The following is a 19,627-nucleotide window of genomic DNA, read 5'->3' on the forward strand; positions in this document are numbered from 1 at the left end:
GTATAGTAATGCCCTTAATATAAATAAATATATTTATAGGGAATAATTAATAAATTTTTCCCTTATGAGGTTTTTTCACACTAACTACTTGATAAATTCTTATAAAGATTTTATCCTATATTTAAATTGTATGTATATATATATATATATATATATATATATATATATATATATACACACACACACATACATTTGTGAAAAAGGAAAAGAAATGAAGAAACATAAGCAACCCAGGTTAATATATATTTGTTGATATCAAAAGTCCTGTTTAGAAATAGAGGTAAAAAATATATGGCTACAAACCTTCCTTTGTTTCTACAATGCTGGATGAAGGTGTGGGGTTCCAGTAGAGGCGAAGAGCCAGAAAATCTTGCAATTTGTTTGAAATGGTGTAGAGAACATTGAAACTGTAGAGCAAAAAAATTCAACTTTTAGATTTCTGAATTTTACAATCTAAATTTTAAATTAGAACTAAAAACAATCATTTGAAATGTGTTTAGTTGTGAGGAAGTAATTATTGGTTAAGGATCAAAGAACCTTAATGTATCAGGATTTAGATTAATTGGCACTCTGCTAGTTATGACAAGGGTTCCAGTTGAGCTGACTAACAGAACAGCCTCTTGTGAACTTAACATGCAAGTGGTTGAGCACTCCACAGATATGCATTCCCTTAACATAGCTCTCAGGGAGATTCAGCGGGACACAGAATGTGATGAGGCTGACCTTTTGAAATACAGGTAGTACTCCTTTTTGATAGCTGAGTGGACAGGAGCAATGTGGAATAAAGTGTCTTGCTCAAGTACACAACACACCATGAGGAATTAAACTCGTGACCTTATAATCATGAGCCGAATACCCCTAACCACTAAGCCATGCACCTTCAAAATTCAGATTAAAAATAATAGAGAAATGGTGATTTCAACTGTAATCTAGAGGTATATGCATCAATGGAAAATCAAGTGATTTAGAGATGCAGATGTGATAACTGACTGAGCTTATAATACCAAGATATCTAGTTTCAAGTTCAATGTAGGCCAAGGAAAACAGGGCCCCAAGAAATGAGGGAGATGTTGAAATCATATAATGTTTCTCGATTTAGGTATTTAAGCTGCAAAAGTGCTGGTTTCTTTCCCATGAAATGCCTCATACAGGCTCACTAATGCAAAGACAATTGCTAATATTTATAAAATTTAGGCAGCAAGCTGACAGAATAGTTAGCACACCAGGAAAAATGCTTAGCAGCATTTCAACTGTCTTATGTTCTGAGTTCAAATACCACCAAGGTCCACGTTGCCTCTCATCCTTTTGGTGTCGATAATATAAATCCCAGTTGAACACTGGGGTTGATGTAGTTGACCTGGCCCCTGCTCTAAAATTGCTGTCCTTGTATCAAAATTTGAAATCACCACATTGCAAAATTTTTAGTCAAATTAATTGACTCCAGTTTTTATTTTTTGTTAAGCCTGGTACTTATTCTATTGGTCCCTCATGCCAAGCTGCTAAGTCACAGGGATGTAAGCACACCAACACCAGTTGTCAAGTGGTGGTGGGGGACAAACACACACACACATAGGAAATGAAAGATGGAAGATACATATACACACACACACACACATGATGGGCTTCTTTCAGTTTCCACCTACAAAATCCACTCACAATCCGCTTTGGTCAGCCCGAGGCTATAGTAGAAAACACTTGCCCAAGGTGTCACACAGTGGGACTGAACCTGGAACCATGTAATTGTGAAGCAAACTTCTTAGCACACAGCCATGTTTGCACTTATTACATGCTTATACAAACAGAAAAACATAAGGAGCAAAAACTCTGTTACCTGCGACCAACAGTAATTTCATCTTTACAAGAAACAGAAACAACAAATGGTGGATGATGAAGTTTGATGTTTGGAAGGCTGCAAGAAGAAATCAATATTTCTATCAATATTATATTAAGAAAGCAACGAGCACAAAAAGAAGACAACATAAAAAGGACAAATCTTAACAAATGTTGTATTATTTTAATGCTTATTTTTAATGTTTCTGGTTTGGATATGAGCTGAGAGATATTTAGAAAAATAAACAGAAACAAAGAATAAATATTAGAGAAAAATACCTGTAAGTGGTAACTGTTTTGGGCTCATCCATTAGTTTAGCTTGCTGACTACACCAACTGATGTGTGCTGCCAGAGAAAACATCTGCAACAAAACACAAACATTATTGCAATAATGATTTCTTGCAATGGAGCAGGGAAAAATTAGTAAATCCTTGGCAATCGTTTATTGACTGAACAGACACGATTTGAACTCAGAATCCAGAGGAAGGACACTAAGTACTAAAAGGCATTTAAGCCTATTTCTAACACTCAACTACTTTTGAGCAATTTCTATATGCATCAGTATTGAAAACATAGTTTTTTGTTTTTGTATATCAAGAGTTTGTTTGGAAAGATATAAGATTGAAAGGTATGGAGTATATTCAGAAATGTTGATAGTGGATAATGTTAGCATTGATAGATAAAGTTGAGAGAGGGGAGCAGGTAGAATATTGTACAGAAGACATAATGGAAACATATGTAACCAAAGAAAGATAGTTATCAATCAATAGACAACGAATATATTGCAGTTGCAATCCTAAACTGTAAGTAAAAACAGAGCTCTATCAAAGTAAAGATTTTGAAGGTGAAAAGTTAAATGTTTCTAAAGCTTTTGTTGAGAAAAAGAGAGAGAGAGAGAGAGAGAGAGAGAAAGAGAGAGAAGGGGGGGGGTGAAATAAGTGTCAGAGATATAGAGGATGAAACGTAGCATTCCAGATACGAGACAAAACAGGATTTGATAACTTGGAAGGGTTTGTTAAGCATGCAGAAGTCATGCTAAACAGTGTAAAGCAACTAACATACAATTTTTTTTTTTTTGTTTGCTCATGTTTTCTTTTTGTTTTATGTGGAGGAAGGGGCTGCGGCCTTAGATTTTTGCAAACCTTCTGCGACAAGTTAGACTGACAGTTTGATGAAATAATCAAAACTGGTATAAACTTACCATATTTGGACCCTCCAGTTCTTTTTGTTGTACAGTAAATACAAGGGAGAGTACTTCTCCTGGACTTAAATACAGCGGAAATGTAGAGTTGTCGGTTTTAAGTAAAGAGACTTTTTGACTATGTTGGTCACTTTCACTATAGAAAAAAAGATGTTAGTTTTTTTTTTGTTCTGTTTTATACAGGCACAAGACACCAGTTTTAATGAAAAGTATTAATAATATAAGTGAAGTGAAATATTTTCAATTAAATAGTGCAACTGAGTTGGTAGACAACTTGAGATAAAAATTCTTAACCATGAGTAGAACATTTCCAAATAGAAAATGTAACCATATTAAGAACTTGTTTTACTGATTTAATTATCAAAAATTCAACAAGACAGAAACATCTTTCCATTCAGTTCAAGTGTTACATATCTATCTATGTACTCTGTCCAATTGTGACAAGCTATCCCTTCTACAAACATACAAGCTATATCTAATATTTCTTTTCTGATACACAAATCTCTAACTCATCTGCTCTAATCCAAACTATACCTTATATAGATACATTAGTGAAATAAATAGCTTACTATATCAAGATGGTCTCCCTGACCATCACAGTCCCAGAAGGATCTATTTATTATTATATGTGCAATAATCTTTGATCCCTTACCAAGTTCTCTATTAATCACAAAATTCTCCTATCAACCACCCTCAACAATGATGATACTGCAATCTCATCATTTTGCTGCTGTTACTACTACTACTACTACTACTACTACTACTACTACTACTACTGCTGCTGCTGTTTTAACTCTTCTTTTCAATCCCACCATATTTACACTATTACCAAATCAGTAAACATGATTTTTTTTCCAGCCCAGCATGAATTCTAATCCTAATGGTGTACTTTCCTTCAGCATCAGTGTGCTTTTGAGTTATTTTCTATTCCCACAAAACTTTTCACTTTTTCCTGTCTGGACATTTAATCCAAGTACTTCCAGTAACAAAATATCCCAACCCCAGGAAAGGCAATTTCAACAACCCTACTAAGAACTAACTTGTTATTTTCAACACGTGAATGAATGTTACTCCTTACAATCTATTTACAGAGCAAATATGTTATTTACCAATAGTAGCACTATTTCTTGAACGTACAAGTTGTGGAACCAATATGTATCTGCTTCTACCACTTTCAACATATTCAATGAGTTTCCTTCTTCTATGAAGACCATATTAAACATTTTTCTCAATCCTTTCTCCTTAAGACAACAACTCTTTGCAACTATCAAGTTTTACAGATATCAGCATATAAAACTTCAAGTGAAACAATTACATTCTCATTAACCAGTGTTAGAGAGTGTACAAAGGTAATGTCCATACCATCTATTTCAGGATTAAATGATAATGATTACAGAAAATGCTAGTAAAAGATGCAGGATTACATTGCAAATTATAACAGATATACATTTAAGTGTTAGTGATAATGTAACATATAGAAGAGGTTAGAGGAGTCTTCAGGCATACTATAAGAGAATGTCTATGTAGAAAGGAGAACCTAACAAGGATGGAAAGTTCATTTACATTGCAATGCATTTTTGGCACGAGAGAGTGGTAAGAGTCGCTAAAGGAAAGAGGTGGCATACTACTGAAGAGAAAATTTCAGTTCATTCCCAGATTGTATTTTTAATACCACTAGATCTCCAATGTAGAAACATGATTAACATATGTCAGCTACATTACCTTGTTATATCAAATCACACATTCTGTTTATTCAACATCCCAAAAACATGTTTTTTTTTCTTTTCATTGTAATTGAAGGCAACTGTATTCCACATAACTAACAAATATCCTACACTGCTTCTAACTAGGCTATACATAATACTGACTGCCATCACCAGAATCTAAATGTAGTTTCCTACTAATTCCTTTCATTCACTCACTCCAATAACATCAAGTATTTCTTACTTAGTTCATTATTCCACCTCTTATCCTAGTCTCTTAACCCTTTAGCATTCAGATTATGCAGTCAAATGTAATGCTTATTTATTAACATTGTTTTGAATTAATCATGTATTATCATCTTGCAGCTTGGAGATTTTTATGATGTGATTGCTTATTTCTAGAGGGACATTATAGGGTAAGTATTAGAGATTGCATCTGGCTGAGGCAGGATATAGCCAGTTTGAATGCTGAAGGGTTAATGTATATTAGTATTGGATAGTGGCATGTGGAAGTCAACCTCAAACGTTTTCTGCAACATCTTTAACTTCTGCCATCTCTTTCTTTGATAATTCTATTCATAATGTTAACGACTATATTTCTTCAACTTTTACCAGATTAAATCTAATTTTATTAACTGCAAGCCTATGTTAGATTACAGTGGAGGTGATTGGTACACACATTTCTCACTATGGATAAATTTCATGCTCATAATTATTCCAATGCTTCTATTCACGGGGAGAATAAAATTTGGCTTTCAGTCTGTGTTATAGATAAAACTTCCAAGACTTCATATTCTCTTCATCCTGGTGACATGATCAGTAGTACTTCCATACACAGCAGTATATTTATTCTGGTGCTTTTAAATATTGCAATCATAATTTTAACATGTGTTACATTATACTGGCATGGGTCATATTAATCTACAGTATAGCAATTTTTATTGTTGCCTTCAACAATATGATGGGAAGGCTGATGCACTTTTCTACATGACTATGTACAGAACATTATATATATGTATATATATATAAGTTGCTAATAGTTTAATATAGCTACTACTTTCCTGCCTCTTATCTTTCATCATACTTTCATTAGTATTAGCTTTTCGGGAAAAACAAAAAAAAAAACAACAACACAAAACAAGGTGACTGAAGAGGATACATTATGATGGTTGATGCTTACTCCATTGCTACTACCTACAGAACCAATATAACACATGAAAGCCACATTCATGTAGTTGACAATATTTGTAATTTTTCTATGTTGCATATTTGGGTTGGCAGAATTTCTGAGGCTTGCTGTCTTCTTTATCGTCTACACAGTTAATGTCTTTATTAAAACACAATAACCAGGAAGGTTGTTTTTATAAAGTAAGATCATTTTCATCCTCCATATATGTTGGTCATACTTTGCTATATAAATTGCTGTTGTTACAATGTGAAGAGCTATGTACGAGAGTGTGCAGACACACATGTACACATATCAATAACTATTTGACTATTATTTTTATAAGGTAGTATGTTTATTTAAAATGCAATTATAGTGCAGCTGTGAGGATGCATTATGTGCACTTGAGAGATAAACATACCAAAATGACTGGCCAAAAGACCTGCTGTTGGAAGAGCTTGAACTATAGTCTGTTCTGAAATTAAATGGCTGATCAAAGCTGCTTGAAAAAAACAAAACAAAAACATAATGACTACTACTGTTTTCTCTTTCAAATGTGAAACTGTTAAGCTACTGAAACACTTAACTGAATAATAAAGTATTGAATTAATTGAGAACTTCCAACAATAAAGTTTAGCTGCTAATGAAACAAATAAACCAAACATTGATGTTGTTATTAGCTACAGGTCAGTCCTGATAGATGAAACTTTTGGTCAAAACATCTCAGTCTTGCCCATTCTATCTTTTATATAAACAGAATACATATAGGAATATATTTTCCAAAGCAAAATGTGATATGAGGGAAATTTGGTTGCTATTCCTAGCAGATTTATCAATCATATTGATGCTCCTTTGTTGGTTCAATAAATGGTACATATAAACGCAAGGCAGTTACAAGACTTTTACTATTTAGTTTATGAGTTAAATTTCTCCTTGAATGAATTGTTTGTCTATAGATATAAACAATGAATGAACACTTTTCTTTATCTTTTGCATTTATACTTGCATTTCTAGAAACATAAACTGCCAAAAACTAATTTTCCACTCATCTTTTGCTTTGATAATATTATTCTAAAAGCAAACTGACAACCAATTAAATGAAAACACTCAGTGCAATGAGTGGTTGGAACAAAAGTATTTATTCAAGCATAAATATAATCCTAATCGTTAGAAAATAACAACATTAATTGCATGGATATAAGTTGTTCGCCTGGTTTGGTGTTGAATGAAGTCAAAAACATTTATCTACTGGACCACATAAGAAATAAAATTAAAAAATGACTAAATAACAATGATGATCATAGATAGTTACTTCACTAATTACATTGTGTAACAAAATCAAAAATTTTTTGTGTCTTTGGTCAGTAAGTGTTATTTTCCTATTTGCTTCTATCTAGAAATCAAAGGAAGTGACTACTATTCCCTTAAAACTTTGCTTTTGTGATCTGGACATCAATGTTTTGAAACTCACCTATTTTCCATTACATTTCAGACCAGATCACAAGCAAGACTAGTGGGGGAGCATCAGAGCCAAGCTAGATTTATAGGGGTATGGAGAGGGCAATTGCTCCGGGTACCTAAATATTTGAGGGGGGGGGCTGCTACGATGTGTATGTAGAACTTAATACTGCCCCCCCCACACACACACCTTCAAGCAATCAGGCATGAAGAGGCTCTGTTTCAATATACAAAATGTAATGGATTCTCTTTTATGATAACCACTTTAGAGACACCAAATAATTCAACTAAAAAACCCAGTCCCAAAGCACTTACAATTTCCCTTGGGAATTGTAACTGCTTTTGGGACAACAGAGAAAAGGGAAACAACAGAACACTCCTGAAAATGTATATATGTATGTATGTATCTGTGAGTGTATGTGTGTAAGTATAAATGTATATTAAGATAAAGAGATTGATAGAAAAATGTTATTGTTTCTAGGCCAAATTCCTTCTTTCAATACATGACTGACCTTGACCTTGGCTTGACCAATAGCAGTTAAAGGCACACACACACACTTCTAAACTTATTTCAGTGAGGCTTTGAAAACTAGTCTTATTTTATGAAGCAAGTAAGTAAAGAAATCTTTTGAATTTAGTTTTAATTATAAAATTACATCTCTCAACAGCTAAAAACATTCCTTTTCATCTTTAGAATTATTGTATATATATATTCAAATGTTTCATTAAATTGAACCTCTTTTCTTTCTTATTTTTTCATATATTTTTCGTCATTCTGTCAAACACTTGGAATCATTATATGGAAGTGGGGCAAAATGAATAATTTCTGATTTCTTGTTGTTTTCTCTCATTTTGCACCATTTCATCATCTTTGGGAGTAAAATTTGGCCAGCATAGTGTACATAGTTGTTGAAGTTGAGAGTTTAAAATGTAGGTGACAGGTTCTATTTTCAAGAAATTTTTCGTCAAATTTGACCCAGTTGTAATTGAGGTAGCTAATAAAATATCTGAATAATTTTTGGTGAAGAAGCTATAAAGAATATTTTATGTTGAGTTTCATTAATTTCATATGTGCTATTTTTCCATAATCCTCTTTCATTTGAACAAGATATCTTAAATTTTGTTGCATTTCTGATGTCTAAGGATGGGTGTTTATGTGTATGATCTCTTCAAATTTAATTCTGGAGAACCAGAAAGGTATATTTACTTTGTTTTGTCTTACCCATTTTACCCTGCCTAAATTTGTCTTTTATATGCTCAAAAAGAACAGTGATAATTTTCTGAAACCGTGTTCTGAATATGTTATAGGTTTTACTGTATTTAGAGAAGGTCTTTACTTCCTTGATATAGTTTTGGCAAGGTAGTGAACATTTGTAAAAAATATATTTTCTTCAAAGTCAAAAATGCAGTAAATATTACTTATAGTGCCCAGCTACTCTTACTGGAAACTGGAAATGTAGACTTTCGGAAAAAGCTGTTCAAATTTCCGTGTTTTTGTCGGGGTTTTCCCTGCTTTTTATTTTTTTCACACATAGCAAAATAATGAAGGGAAGCCGTTTTAAAAGAAGAATTTTTTAAATCCATGTCTTTTAAATGTTGGTATCTCTACTCCCACTTTCTCTCTCTCTCTCTTACTCACACACACACACACAGACACATGCACACACACACACACACACACACATCATGACTTTGGAACAACAACCACAAAAATGATTTTTTTTCTTTTTTGTAATTTTCTGTCATTTTATCTTATTCTACATTCTGAAACATATGTAACTCACAATAAAAGAAAAAAAAAACCTTACCCCACTTTTCCCTTCTTCATTGTATTTTTCACAATGAAGAAAAAGTCAAACACTGCAAGTGGATGTGTAAAAAATGAAAATTGAATTTTGAAAAACTGTCTCTATAAAGCAACATTTCCAGTCATTTATTTAAACTCTCTGCTAACTCACTAAATTCAATTATTTGAAACAGATGGGTTTTGAGATTTAAATTTGGTAATTTTCTAAGGTTTTAATTCTCATGTATAAAGGGCCCGCCAAACTTGAAGTGCCCTAGGCCCCCCATGGTTTAAATCCGGTACTGATCATAGCTATGTGTTGAGAGGGATTCTTAGGGGTTTGAATTAAATGTAACAAAAGCAAAGTTTGAAGGAAATATTAGCCATTTTTCATACATTCTAAGAGTAAGCAAATAGGAAATAATGGTTGCTACCCAATAACAAAAATCATGTTACACATGGTTATTATTTAAACATAGTTGTAGTTACAATTTACTTTAAGACATTTTTATTGAATATAATAACTTAAATCAATTACATACCAAATATGAAATAAGTCTTAATTATCATTGAACTCATATTGGACAATCTGGAGATCTTTTATGACAAAATTAAAACAGTTGTTATTCAGAAACTGTAATGGAGGCAAGAGAAAAAATGTATGAACAAAATAAGAGATATTTACCATTCTTTGCTGTTGTGTTCACATAAGGGTTCTGTTGGACTTCGTGTAGCCCAGTGACAGGAACTTGGTAACACCCAACAATTAGATATGGTAACATCTTCATATGTAGAGTTGTGCACTGATAACAGAAATGATGCTGATTAATAATAATAATAATAATGATGATGATGATGATAATAATAATAATCCTTTCTAGTGTAGGCACGAGGCCTGAAATTTTGTGGCAAGAGGTTTAGTCAGTTACATTAACCCAGTACTCAAGTGATACATATTTTATTGACCCCGAAAGGATGAAAAGCAAAGTCAACCTCAGCAGAATTTGAAGTTAGAACACAGGTGTGGCTGTGTGGTAAGAAGCTTGCTTCCCAACCACATGGTTCCGGGTTCAATCCCACTGTGTGGCACCTTGGGAAAGTGTCTTCTACTGTAGCCTTGGGCTGACCAAAGCCTTATGAATGGATTTGGTAGACGGAAACTGAAAGAAGCCCATCATATATATATATATATATATATATATATATATATATATATATATATATATATATATATATATATATGTATATATATGTATGTATGTAGATGGAAACTGAAGGAAGCCTGTCATAGATATGTGTGTGTGTGTCTTTGTTTGTCCCCAACTATCACTTGACGACCAGTGTGGGTGTGTTTATGTCCCCGTAACTTAGTGGTGCAGCAAAAGAGAATAAGTACCAGGCTTAAAAAGAGAATAAGGACTAGGGTCAATTAGTTTGACTAAAATTCCTCAAGGCAGTACTCCAGTATGGCCACAGTCTAATGACTGAAACATGTAAAAGATAAAAGTAAGTATGGATGGTTGCAATTTTACTTAGCTTGATACATGTCTTCTCAGGCACAGCAAACCACTACAAGTCTCAGTCACTTGCTATCTCCTCTGTGAGACCCAATGTCCTTTCTCACCACTCTGAACCATGCCTTCTTGGGTTAACCCCTTCCACATGTTCCCTCCACAATTACAGATTGGCACTTCTTGATGCAGCTGTCCTCATCCATACACATCACATGACCATATCAGTGCAGTCTTCTTTCTTGCACACTACAACTCATGCATCACATACACAATTTTTCTCTCAAATTACTTACACTCCGTCATTACCCATATATTACGCACACTGATATTACCCATCCAGCAGAGCATGCTGGTTTCATTTCTTTTAAGCCTTCATATGTCCTCTGTAGTCAAAGCCCGTGTTTCACTGCCATGTAGCATAGCTGCTTGTGCACAGGTATCATACAATCTGCCTTTCACTCTTGGGGAGAGACCTTTTGTTACTAATAAAGATAGTAGTTCTCTGAACTTTGCCCAGCCCATTCTTATTCTAGTAACTACACTTTCAGAACTACCCCCTCCACTGCTAATGTGGTCATCTAAGTAATGGAAACTATCTAATACTTCTAAGGATCCCACTCAGACATTTGACAAAGTTAATTTTCTGTACATTCTTAGTGTTTATTGTATCAGTACATCTGCCACACACAAAGACTACTTTCTCTGTTAACCTTCTTATGATATCACTGCACCTCTTATGTGTCCATAGCTTGCACTGGGTACACCATATGAAGTTTCTACCAATACCTTTTCCACGTATTGCGTAGGGCCAACCCCCTGATGGGATCAGCGATCTGTCTGTTTTCCTACTCACTTTGGTCTTTGTTAAATTAACTCTAAAACCTTTCGATTCCAGACCTTGCTTCCACATCTGAAATTTCTTTTCTAATTCTGCTAGTGATTCAGCAATAAGAACCATAGTGGTACTTCCAAACCTCCTTCTTTGCAGAATCATCAAATGCAAGTGAGCCATCATCCAGGTAAACGCACTTCTCTCCTATAACATCATGGTTGTCTCTGATGCAAACCTTTTTGGTAACACTAATGATTCTTTCAACAAAAACATTCTAAAAATTATATTGCAAAAGATCATAGAACCATTTAATTGCTTTCCCATTCATATTACAAATTCAGGATCAGTCCATTCGCCATCACTGCCATTCGCACTTGATCCAACACTAAATTCTATCTCCTCAAATTAAGTATCAAAAATGATTTCTGCTATTTTAACCTGTATAATTCTACCTTCTCAGATACTTCATGTCAGCACAAATTATCTTGGTCAGTCTAATCCTGTATGTAGACAGAATACCTCTAGGAATAGATTTTCCAATGTGTCCTTTCTTGTAAGGAAAGGACAAGTGATAGGAGGGAGATTTGGCTGTTGTTTCTGCTAAAGGCTAAATTAGGAGAAACAAGTTACAATACTTAATATGAGATGAAATATCAAATTACGAACAATAAATGAGTGATTTGATTGCTGCTATTGGTAGACCTCTTATATATGTCAGTATCAGACGAGTGCTTAAATGTCTAATATCACTTTATGTTAAAATCCCTGTCAATTAATATAACATTTATGTTGTTTTCATGCTAATTTGGATAGGTTTATATTACAGAAATGCTTTTTATGTTTCAGTTCTGTAACATTCAATGTTATTGAGTAAGATCTGATATTTCTAAATTTCTGGTAACTTGTCAGCTGACAGATATTCTGTATCATAGTTTTTGCACCCATTCGTTGTATTGACATTAGCATATATGGCTCTTTTCTAGTCTTGTCTTCTATATAGAAAATAATGAAATACTAATTTATACAGTAATTAGTTTAAACATGTTTTATCTTCTTAAGGAGTTTTGAAAACATGTTTGATAATCTCAATGTATAACATTGATAACAAAATAAATCTGAGTTGTATAGAAATGGAAGTGGTGATGTTCATTTCTTTTCCAAATCATTAATGAGAGAAGTAGAGCATTATCAGAGAAGAATAACAGTTAAATGCACAGCTAATAATTGATGCTGTAAAAACAGATGAAATACTAGTGACTTTGTTCTTTGTAATAAGAAACTGACCTTCCAACAGAATGAATTGCTTGCCTGCAGCCTGAGCCAGATGACACTTCAGTTTCGGAGGTTGGATTAGGTTCAGAAGACAACTTACTGTAAAGACAAAACAGAAGAAAAATTGAGAAAATAATTTCAAATTAAGATGAAGAGAATGAATTACAGCAAAAAGACTGAATTAATTTATTAGTAGAATCAAACATTAATTTGTTTAATGGCGTATTAGTATATTCCAGTTTGTCAAAAGTGAGAGACGGATCAGCGTAAAATAGGTATGCATTACGTAGTTTTATGACCAAATAAATAATACAGTTATAGTCCATTAGCAATTTCAAATGAGAATGTTAGATGATAATCCATATCAAAGTAGATGTAGTACTAGTAGTAGATAGCAAGACAGGGAAGAGTGTGTATTAATGGTAGTAGACAGGGAAAGAGAGCAATTCCATATAAGGTAGCACAACCAAATAACAAACAATGACTGTTATTAGTATGAGATGATATCACAGGGTGAAGCAATCATGTACAGAAGCAGCAATGTATAGATGGACATAATCTCTGACGTAAGCAGATAGACAATATTGACAGTATCAAAATGATACATTTAAGTTCTTCAATTCAAGATGTAGTTAGGATGTTACTTACAAGATTGCTTTGTAACAGTCTTTGGAGTAGGAGGAAGTCCTGTAGATGAATCAGGACTAAGGCAGAAATCCTTTTCAAGTGCCATCCATTCTGTTGGAGTTGGTGTCTTAGAGAGCCAGACGGCTACTGAGAGCAACACTTGCTTGCAACCACCTGGTACAGAGGTGAGACTTAGGTTCAGAGGAATTACATAGATGTTACCTTTAGAAAAGTAAGGTTTTTCTTTCTGAAAAAATCAAACAAAACAAAATAAAAAGGCTTAGTATCTATACAACATTTATTTTAGTTTGAAGAACTGCAGCTATTTAGTTGTATATGTACTTTCCAATCTTTTATTTTGTGTATTTATCTATTTTGTGTTTGTGAGGTTGTCTACATGCATCCTGTCATGATTTGACTGTTTATGATCTTTGTAATTTATGGCAAAATTAGGGGCCCAAAATAGATTGGCATAATCCATGATGTATTTAATGTATTGTCAGTTCATAAGTATTATGCCTTCTTTGAGTTGATCAAATGTAACTGAAAATGTTCTAAGTATGTGTCTGTATTGTTTTGATTTCTTTATTGTCCCCTATATGTGGTGTGTATGCTACAAAGTTGGTGGTGTGTAATTTTATTATTTTTTTTAGGTGTGATATATTTAAAATGTTGTTTAGCCCATTTTGGTCCAGATCGAGCAGACCTATAAGCAAATGTGTTCCAGTAATGACCATCTTGTCTCTTTTCAGACACATGCAATGAAGACATATCTCATTCATATAATGAGGCAATAGGGTGTAAATTTAGGAAGCTTTGGTTGCTATTTCAAATAGGTGAAGAAACTTTCTAGAGGCTCAAGTTATGGTGTGTAATGGTTGCTTGTATTTGATGTTCTTTGATGCTATGGTTAAAAAGGTAGATGGTAGATTCTGTAGGTACTACTTGTAGTCAATTTATTTGAAACTGCATTTTTAGGTGGTAGGTTGTATATTGGTGAAATTGTGCAGCTGTGTATGAAGAATGATGTAACTGTAATAGCATTTACATATGGTGCTGTGCATATTAACTGCTAAGGTTGATGTGAGTGTAGGCTATTAGTTAAAAGGAGTGGATAAGAAGATAGAAAAATACAAAATAGCTGATAGTTAGCAAGGTGAGACACACATAAGAAAGAAGAAAGCAAAGGACCACTGATGAGGTCACAGAAGTGTGACGAAAGAACTCTGGCCGAAATAGGATTAATGTAATATAATGTAATATAAAGCTGAAGCAAATTAACACCAAATATACAGTGTGTGTGTTTTTATTGGCTAAACTGGCAATATGACCATTCCCAAGTACAACAACAAGATAGATTTATTCTTTTTGTAAAATTTCATATTTTAAGTAAGCTGTATACTAATTAAGTTTGACAACATGAGAGGTAGTTTAGATACGTTCTTTTTAAAGAGATGTTTTGTGTATAAGTGAATGGAGTCAAAAGCTCTACAATATTCATAGATTTTGAATTTCCATGAGAAACACAATATTTCAAAAACTAAACAAATGGAAGACAAAGCCCTGATACACAGTGAGCCAGTGCAATCTAAAGAATGAGAAATTTATTTAATGCTTAGTGCAGAGAGAAGAGCAGTGCCTGTGATCCTTTGTAGGATCTCCAAAGCTAGAAGGACAAAGGGAGAAAGATATTCTCAAACTGGAAATCTGGCCCAAATGATTGTAATAGAATAGACTTCACTAAAGTTACCCAAGTGACCAAATGGTAGTGTTTAATTGATTGACAAATTAGGTATCCTGCCCAAATGGGCCATGGTATTATTTGAATTTAAAATGCAAAAGCCACAAGTTATATTGTCCGATGCTCTTATAATTCTCCAAGTGTGACTTGTCTAAGATTACAATCTATATTTCCATCTGTTACTTTCCTCTATTTTCAACTAACAAAATAGCTGTAATTTTGTCATTTATCTAGGAGTATGCAATCTGGACAAAGAACACTACATGTCACAAAAGATACGTCTTGAAGAACATGATATCTTGATACAGAAATAAAACCTCTGGCCACAACATTATGGTAAAAACTACAAAATGTCAAAGGATGTCTATTGGTTTGGTAACAGTTATTCTAAAATGCTGGGTGTCCGAAAGTCCTCTTACACAAATGACTCAAGTGTGTTACGGACACACAAATTCCTCTGAAAGAAGTTGTTCTCCAATTATCTCTCTTATGTTGACTCTCCCTAGGGTGTCCAATATCAATGGGGGGAAAAAATTAGAATGTCCATTGGTAACACCATACATACAAAATGAAAACACTGAATGTTATTTCTTACAGAACTCGGCTTCATATTTAGAGTGGAAATTAACCAGCTGATTGACCCACACAAATTCTTTTATTCTTTTACTTGTTTTAGTCATTTGACTGCAGCCATTCTGGAGTACCGCCTTTAGTTGAGCAAATCGACCCCAGGACTTATTCTATCGGTCTCTTTTTACCGAACAGCGAAGTTACTAGGGACGTAAACACACCAGCATCGGTTGCCAAGCGATGTTGGAGGGACAAGCACAGATACACAAACATATATACACACATAGATATATATATATATATACATATATACGACGGGCTTGTTTCAGTTTCCGTCTACCAAATCCACTCACAAGGCTTTGGTCAGCCAGAGGCTATAGTAGAAGACACTTGCCCAAGGTGCCACGCAGTGGGACTGAACCCAGAACCATGTGGTTGGAAAGCAAGTTACTTACCACACAGCCACTCCTGCGCCTAAAATGTTAAAATGTAAATTACGGCTCGGCTTTAAAATGTAGGTTACAGGGGCATACCTACACAAGTGCCCCCCACATCTCCCGCATCGACTTTGTTTCCTCAATACTTCCAGAAAAACGGATATTTTTTAAGGAAATTTTCTACAAATATGTTTCAGGTAGTGTACATTCCGATTATATCGGAATTTGTTGTGAAAACAAATTTTCCGTGGGTGGGGAGAGGAGATTCAGAAAATTCACACGAGTTAGCTTTGTTTCCCTATAACATTTTTTGAAAAATGGGTACATTTTTTAAATGAAATTTCTTACCTTTGAGAGTGTATAGATTACGATTATCGGAATTTAATATGAAAAAAAAAAAAATTTATAAATAAATAAAACGGTGAACAAGCACACATAACATACTGACACATCACAATTTTTTCCCGAAATTTCAAGTTTCATTTTGTAGATATGTGATCTGTGTCAGTACGTATATGCGCGAGTCCACCATTTATTATTATTATTATTATTATTATTAAATTCCGATATAATCAAAATCTATACACTCTGAAAGGTATTTGCTGAAAATTTCATTAAGAAATACCCATTTTTCTGAAAGTTATGAGGAAACAAAGCTGACTCGTGTGAATATTCCGAAACCCATCCCCCAACTCACAGAAAAATCTTTTTCACATCTGAAGCGGATTTGTTGGAAATTTCGTTAAAAAATATCCATTTTTCTGAAAGGTGTGAAGAAACAAAATGGGGCACATTTGTGTAGGTATGCTGATTACAGGTAACTGTTGATTTGCTTCGCAATAACAACAAAGTGAGCACTGTCAAATGTTGAAGTTTGACATATATGAACACACTAATCATGTTGTTAACCCCAGATAAAGTCTGATAAAGCAGATCCATAATCAAAAGCAGTCTAACTAAGACCATCTCGTCTTATTTTCTTCTCGGACTGTAAAGTATCTAGATTTACATTATGCAGTGAATCCTTACATTTTATTAAAAAGTCAGTAAGGTATAATTTGAGGGAGATATGACTGCTATTTTTAAAAAGTCGAACGGCTACATAGAAAAGTGGGTTACATACCCAATTTATTCACAGCAAAGGACCTAATTTCGTTTAAACGAATTTTTCCTACGGACCCTAAATTTACAACAAATACGTTTTCACAGTCTCATACCTACATTGAAAGGTAAATGTAAATGAATTGTTAAAAACGACTAAGTAATAATTATATATCATACACAGCAACCTTTTAAAATTTTGAACAGAGTGGCGTAGCGCGAGGTGCACGGCATGTTTGTTGTAGTCGAAGGTATGTTACATTTACGGCTGTGAGCAGGGCAGCCAAATCCCACTGCCCCACTTTTCAGGGGCCTGCAGACCCCCAACGTTAGGAACAAAAGTGGTTCCTTTTTAGGCTCCAATAAAATAAGCGAGCATTGGAAGAACGAGATAATGTGACAATATAAAAAGAATAAAATTAGAGAATAAATTACTGTGAGAAATTAATTACTTAGCTGATGACATAAGCGTGAAGGTTGTCTAATGTAAACAATAGAATCAAAGCGAAATGAGCAACTTCAACAGAGCTCAACAATGTGTTCACGGAGGAATAAAGTACATAGAATATGTAAACAATACTGAAACAAAAAGATCTGTCAATTTAGACACGACTGTAATATTGCTGTGAAGAAAATATATGAAAATAGGGTGGAAACCTACCAGATGGAAGTGAGACACTGTTCTGGAATCAGATCCCTCAGTAAAACTGAGGCAAATTTTACATTCGCCAAAGTGCCAGCTATGATCAACAGAAGGTTCTTTGCTCGTAAGTCGGCATTCATCATTGTTTCTTTCAGTCTCCGGGGCAGGGGTCAGACAACCGTGCACGCCGAGTTGACATATTCGAGAGCGCCAAGATTCTAAATCCGAGTACTTATCGCGCTCAGGACAATACTTAACTAATACGAATACATCAATTGACTGCCCGATGTAAACAGATTTGAGCTGTTGATATGCGTCATCATCAGTAGAAAACGGTTTGTTTTTATCGGACACAATGAGTTCTAATGACGATGCTTCGTCCACATTGTCTGCATGCTCTTCCATTCTTCCATGCAGCCAGAGTCGCAGGGTATCACTTTCCTCGAGCCACGATTACAACATTTCTCACATGAAGTCTTCATTCGAACTACTATACAAACTAAATTTTTGTTGCGATTCACTATTCTGTATTGATTCAAACCCGTTAGTACTTAGAACGTTGGATTTACTGCATCACGCTATTTGTTTCAACTCGCAGCGCTTTGAGTTCAAATCCTGACTCATCCTTTTTGATAAAGTTTCGTCCAAAGCGATGGACTCGTTGAATGTTTGAACGTCGAAGGATATCTCTTGCAGTATCTGCTTCAGCTCGTGGGATTTCCGACTTCGAATCACATCCTCGTCACCGAGAAAAAAGGCGAGGGTCTTGCGGGGATCGGCAAAGACTGAGTCCTTAACAAAATGTTCGAGTAGTATTTCAACCGATCGCTTACCATCCTAACAACAAGAGTGCAAAACGACTTCAAGTCTTGCGTACTCAACGAACGTTAGATACAAATGTTATATCAATTGTTCTCAACTAGGGTTCATAAGGTCCTTGGGGGTTCATATAAGATTTTGTTGCTTACGTTTATGTGCAATAAACTGGATATATTTCTATAATACATATAATATTTAAACATTTTCTAAAATACAATTTCTAATAATATTCAATCACAAAAATATAATAGGAATTTTAGACATCGAATGGCTATGAGGATACTCACCTCCTCGAGTAAAATAGGAATTAAAGGGTTCATAGTCAAAAAATGGTTGAGAACCACTGCGTTATATACACAATGACTCGTAGGGACACAGTATTATCGTTATGCAACCACAATATACTATAAAATATATTAAACGTTCCCCGTAACTTAGCGGTTCGGCAAAAGAGACCGAAAGAATAAGTACTAGGCTTCCAAAGAATAAGTCCTGGGGTCGATTTGCTCGACTAAAGGCGGTGCTCCAGCATGGCCACAGTCAAAAGACTGAAACAAGTAAAAGAGTATAAGTCAATACTGTTCTACTGCGTTAGCAGTGTGCTTTACAAAATATGTAATAGTCAGTGTTCACGAGCCCGTGTCCTTGTAAACCTCACTTTACTGTAGTATGTTTTACGATTTTTTCTTTCATTTTTCAATTTGTGATATGTAAATTCTGGATAAATTTCTGTTTTACCCCCACTCATACCTGTTATTCAATTGCGTTACTGCCTTACAACAGTAAGCATTTGGATATAAATACATAGGTATATATCCAGTAGTATATTGGATATCTATTATCCCTTAAATGGTTGTTTAACCTCTAACTAATATAGACGTATGTATGTATGTATGTGTATATATATATATATATATATATATATAT

General features: G+C 34.3%; 2 protein-coding genes across 2 annotated transcripts in view; one reads left to right on the plus strand and one right to left on the minus strand.

Annotated features, from left to right (window-relative positions):
• The window catches only part of LOC106874531 (trafficking protein particle complex subunit 14), a 30,175-nt gene extending 11,644 nt beyond the window's left edge, over window positions 1-18,531 (minus strand). Inside the window, exons 1-8 of the mRNA XM_014922298.2 lie at window positions 17,900-18,531; window positions 13,411-13,636; window positions 12,775-12,861; window positions 9,830-9,947; window positions 3,033-3,168; window positions 2,110-2,192; window positions 1,832-1,909; window positions 304-407 (exon numbers count right to left, since the gene is read on the minus strand). Coding sequence (XP_014777784.1) covers window positions 304-407; window positions 1,832-1,909; window positions 2,110-2,192; window positions 3,033-3,168; window positions 9,830-9,947; window positions 12,775-12,861; window positions 13,411-13,636; window positions 17,900-18,286 — 1,219 coding nt within the window. The 5' untranslated portion in view covers window positions 18,287-18,531. The remainder of the gene's footprint in view (window positions 1-303; window positions 408-1,831; window positions 1,910-2,109; window positions 2,193-3,032; window positions 3,169-9,829; window positions 9,948-12,774; window positions 12,862-13,410; window positions 13,637-17,899) is intronic.
• The window catches only part of LOC106874533 (PCI domain-containing protein 2), a 43,953-nt gene continuing 32,271 nt past the window's right edge, over window positions 7,946-19,627 (plus strand). The window contains exon 1 of the mRNA XM_052974626.1: window positions 7,946-7,969. Coding sequence (XP_052830586.1) covers window positions 7,961-7,969 — 9 coding nt within the window. The 5' untranslated portion in view covers window positions 7,946-7,960. The remainder of the gene's footprint in view (window positions 7,970-19,627) is intronic.

Source organism: Octopus bimaculoides, chromosome 19 (assembly GCF_001194135.2).
Source record: "Octopus bimaculoides isolate UCB-OBI-ISO-001 chromosome 19, ASM119413v2, whole genome shotgun sequence".
In the NCBI taxonomy this organism is placed as follows: Eukaryota; Metazoa; Mollusca; class Cephalopoda; order Octopoda; family Octopodidae; genus Octopus; species Octopus bimaculoides.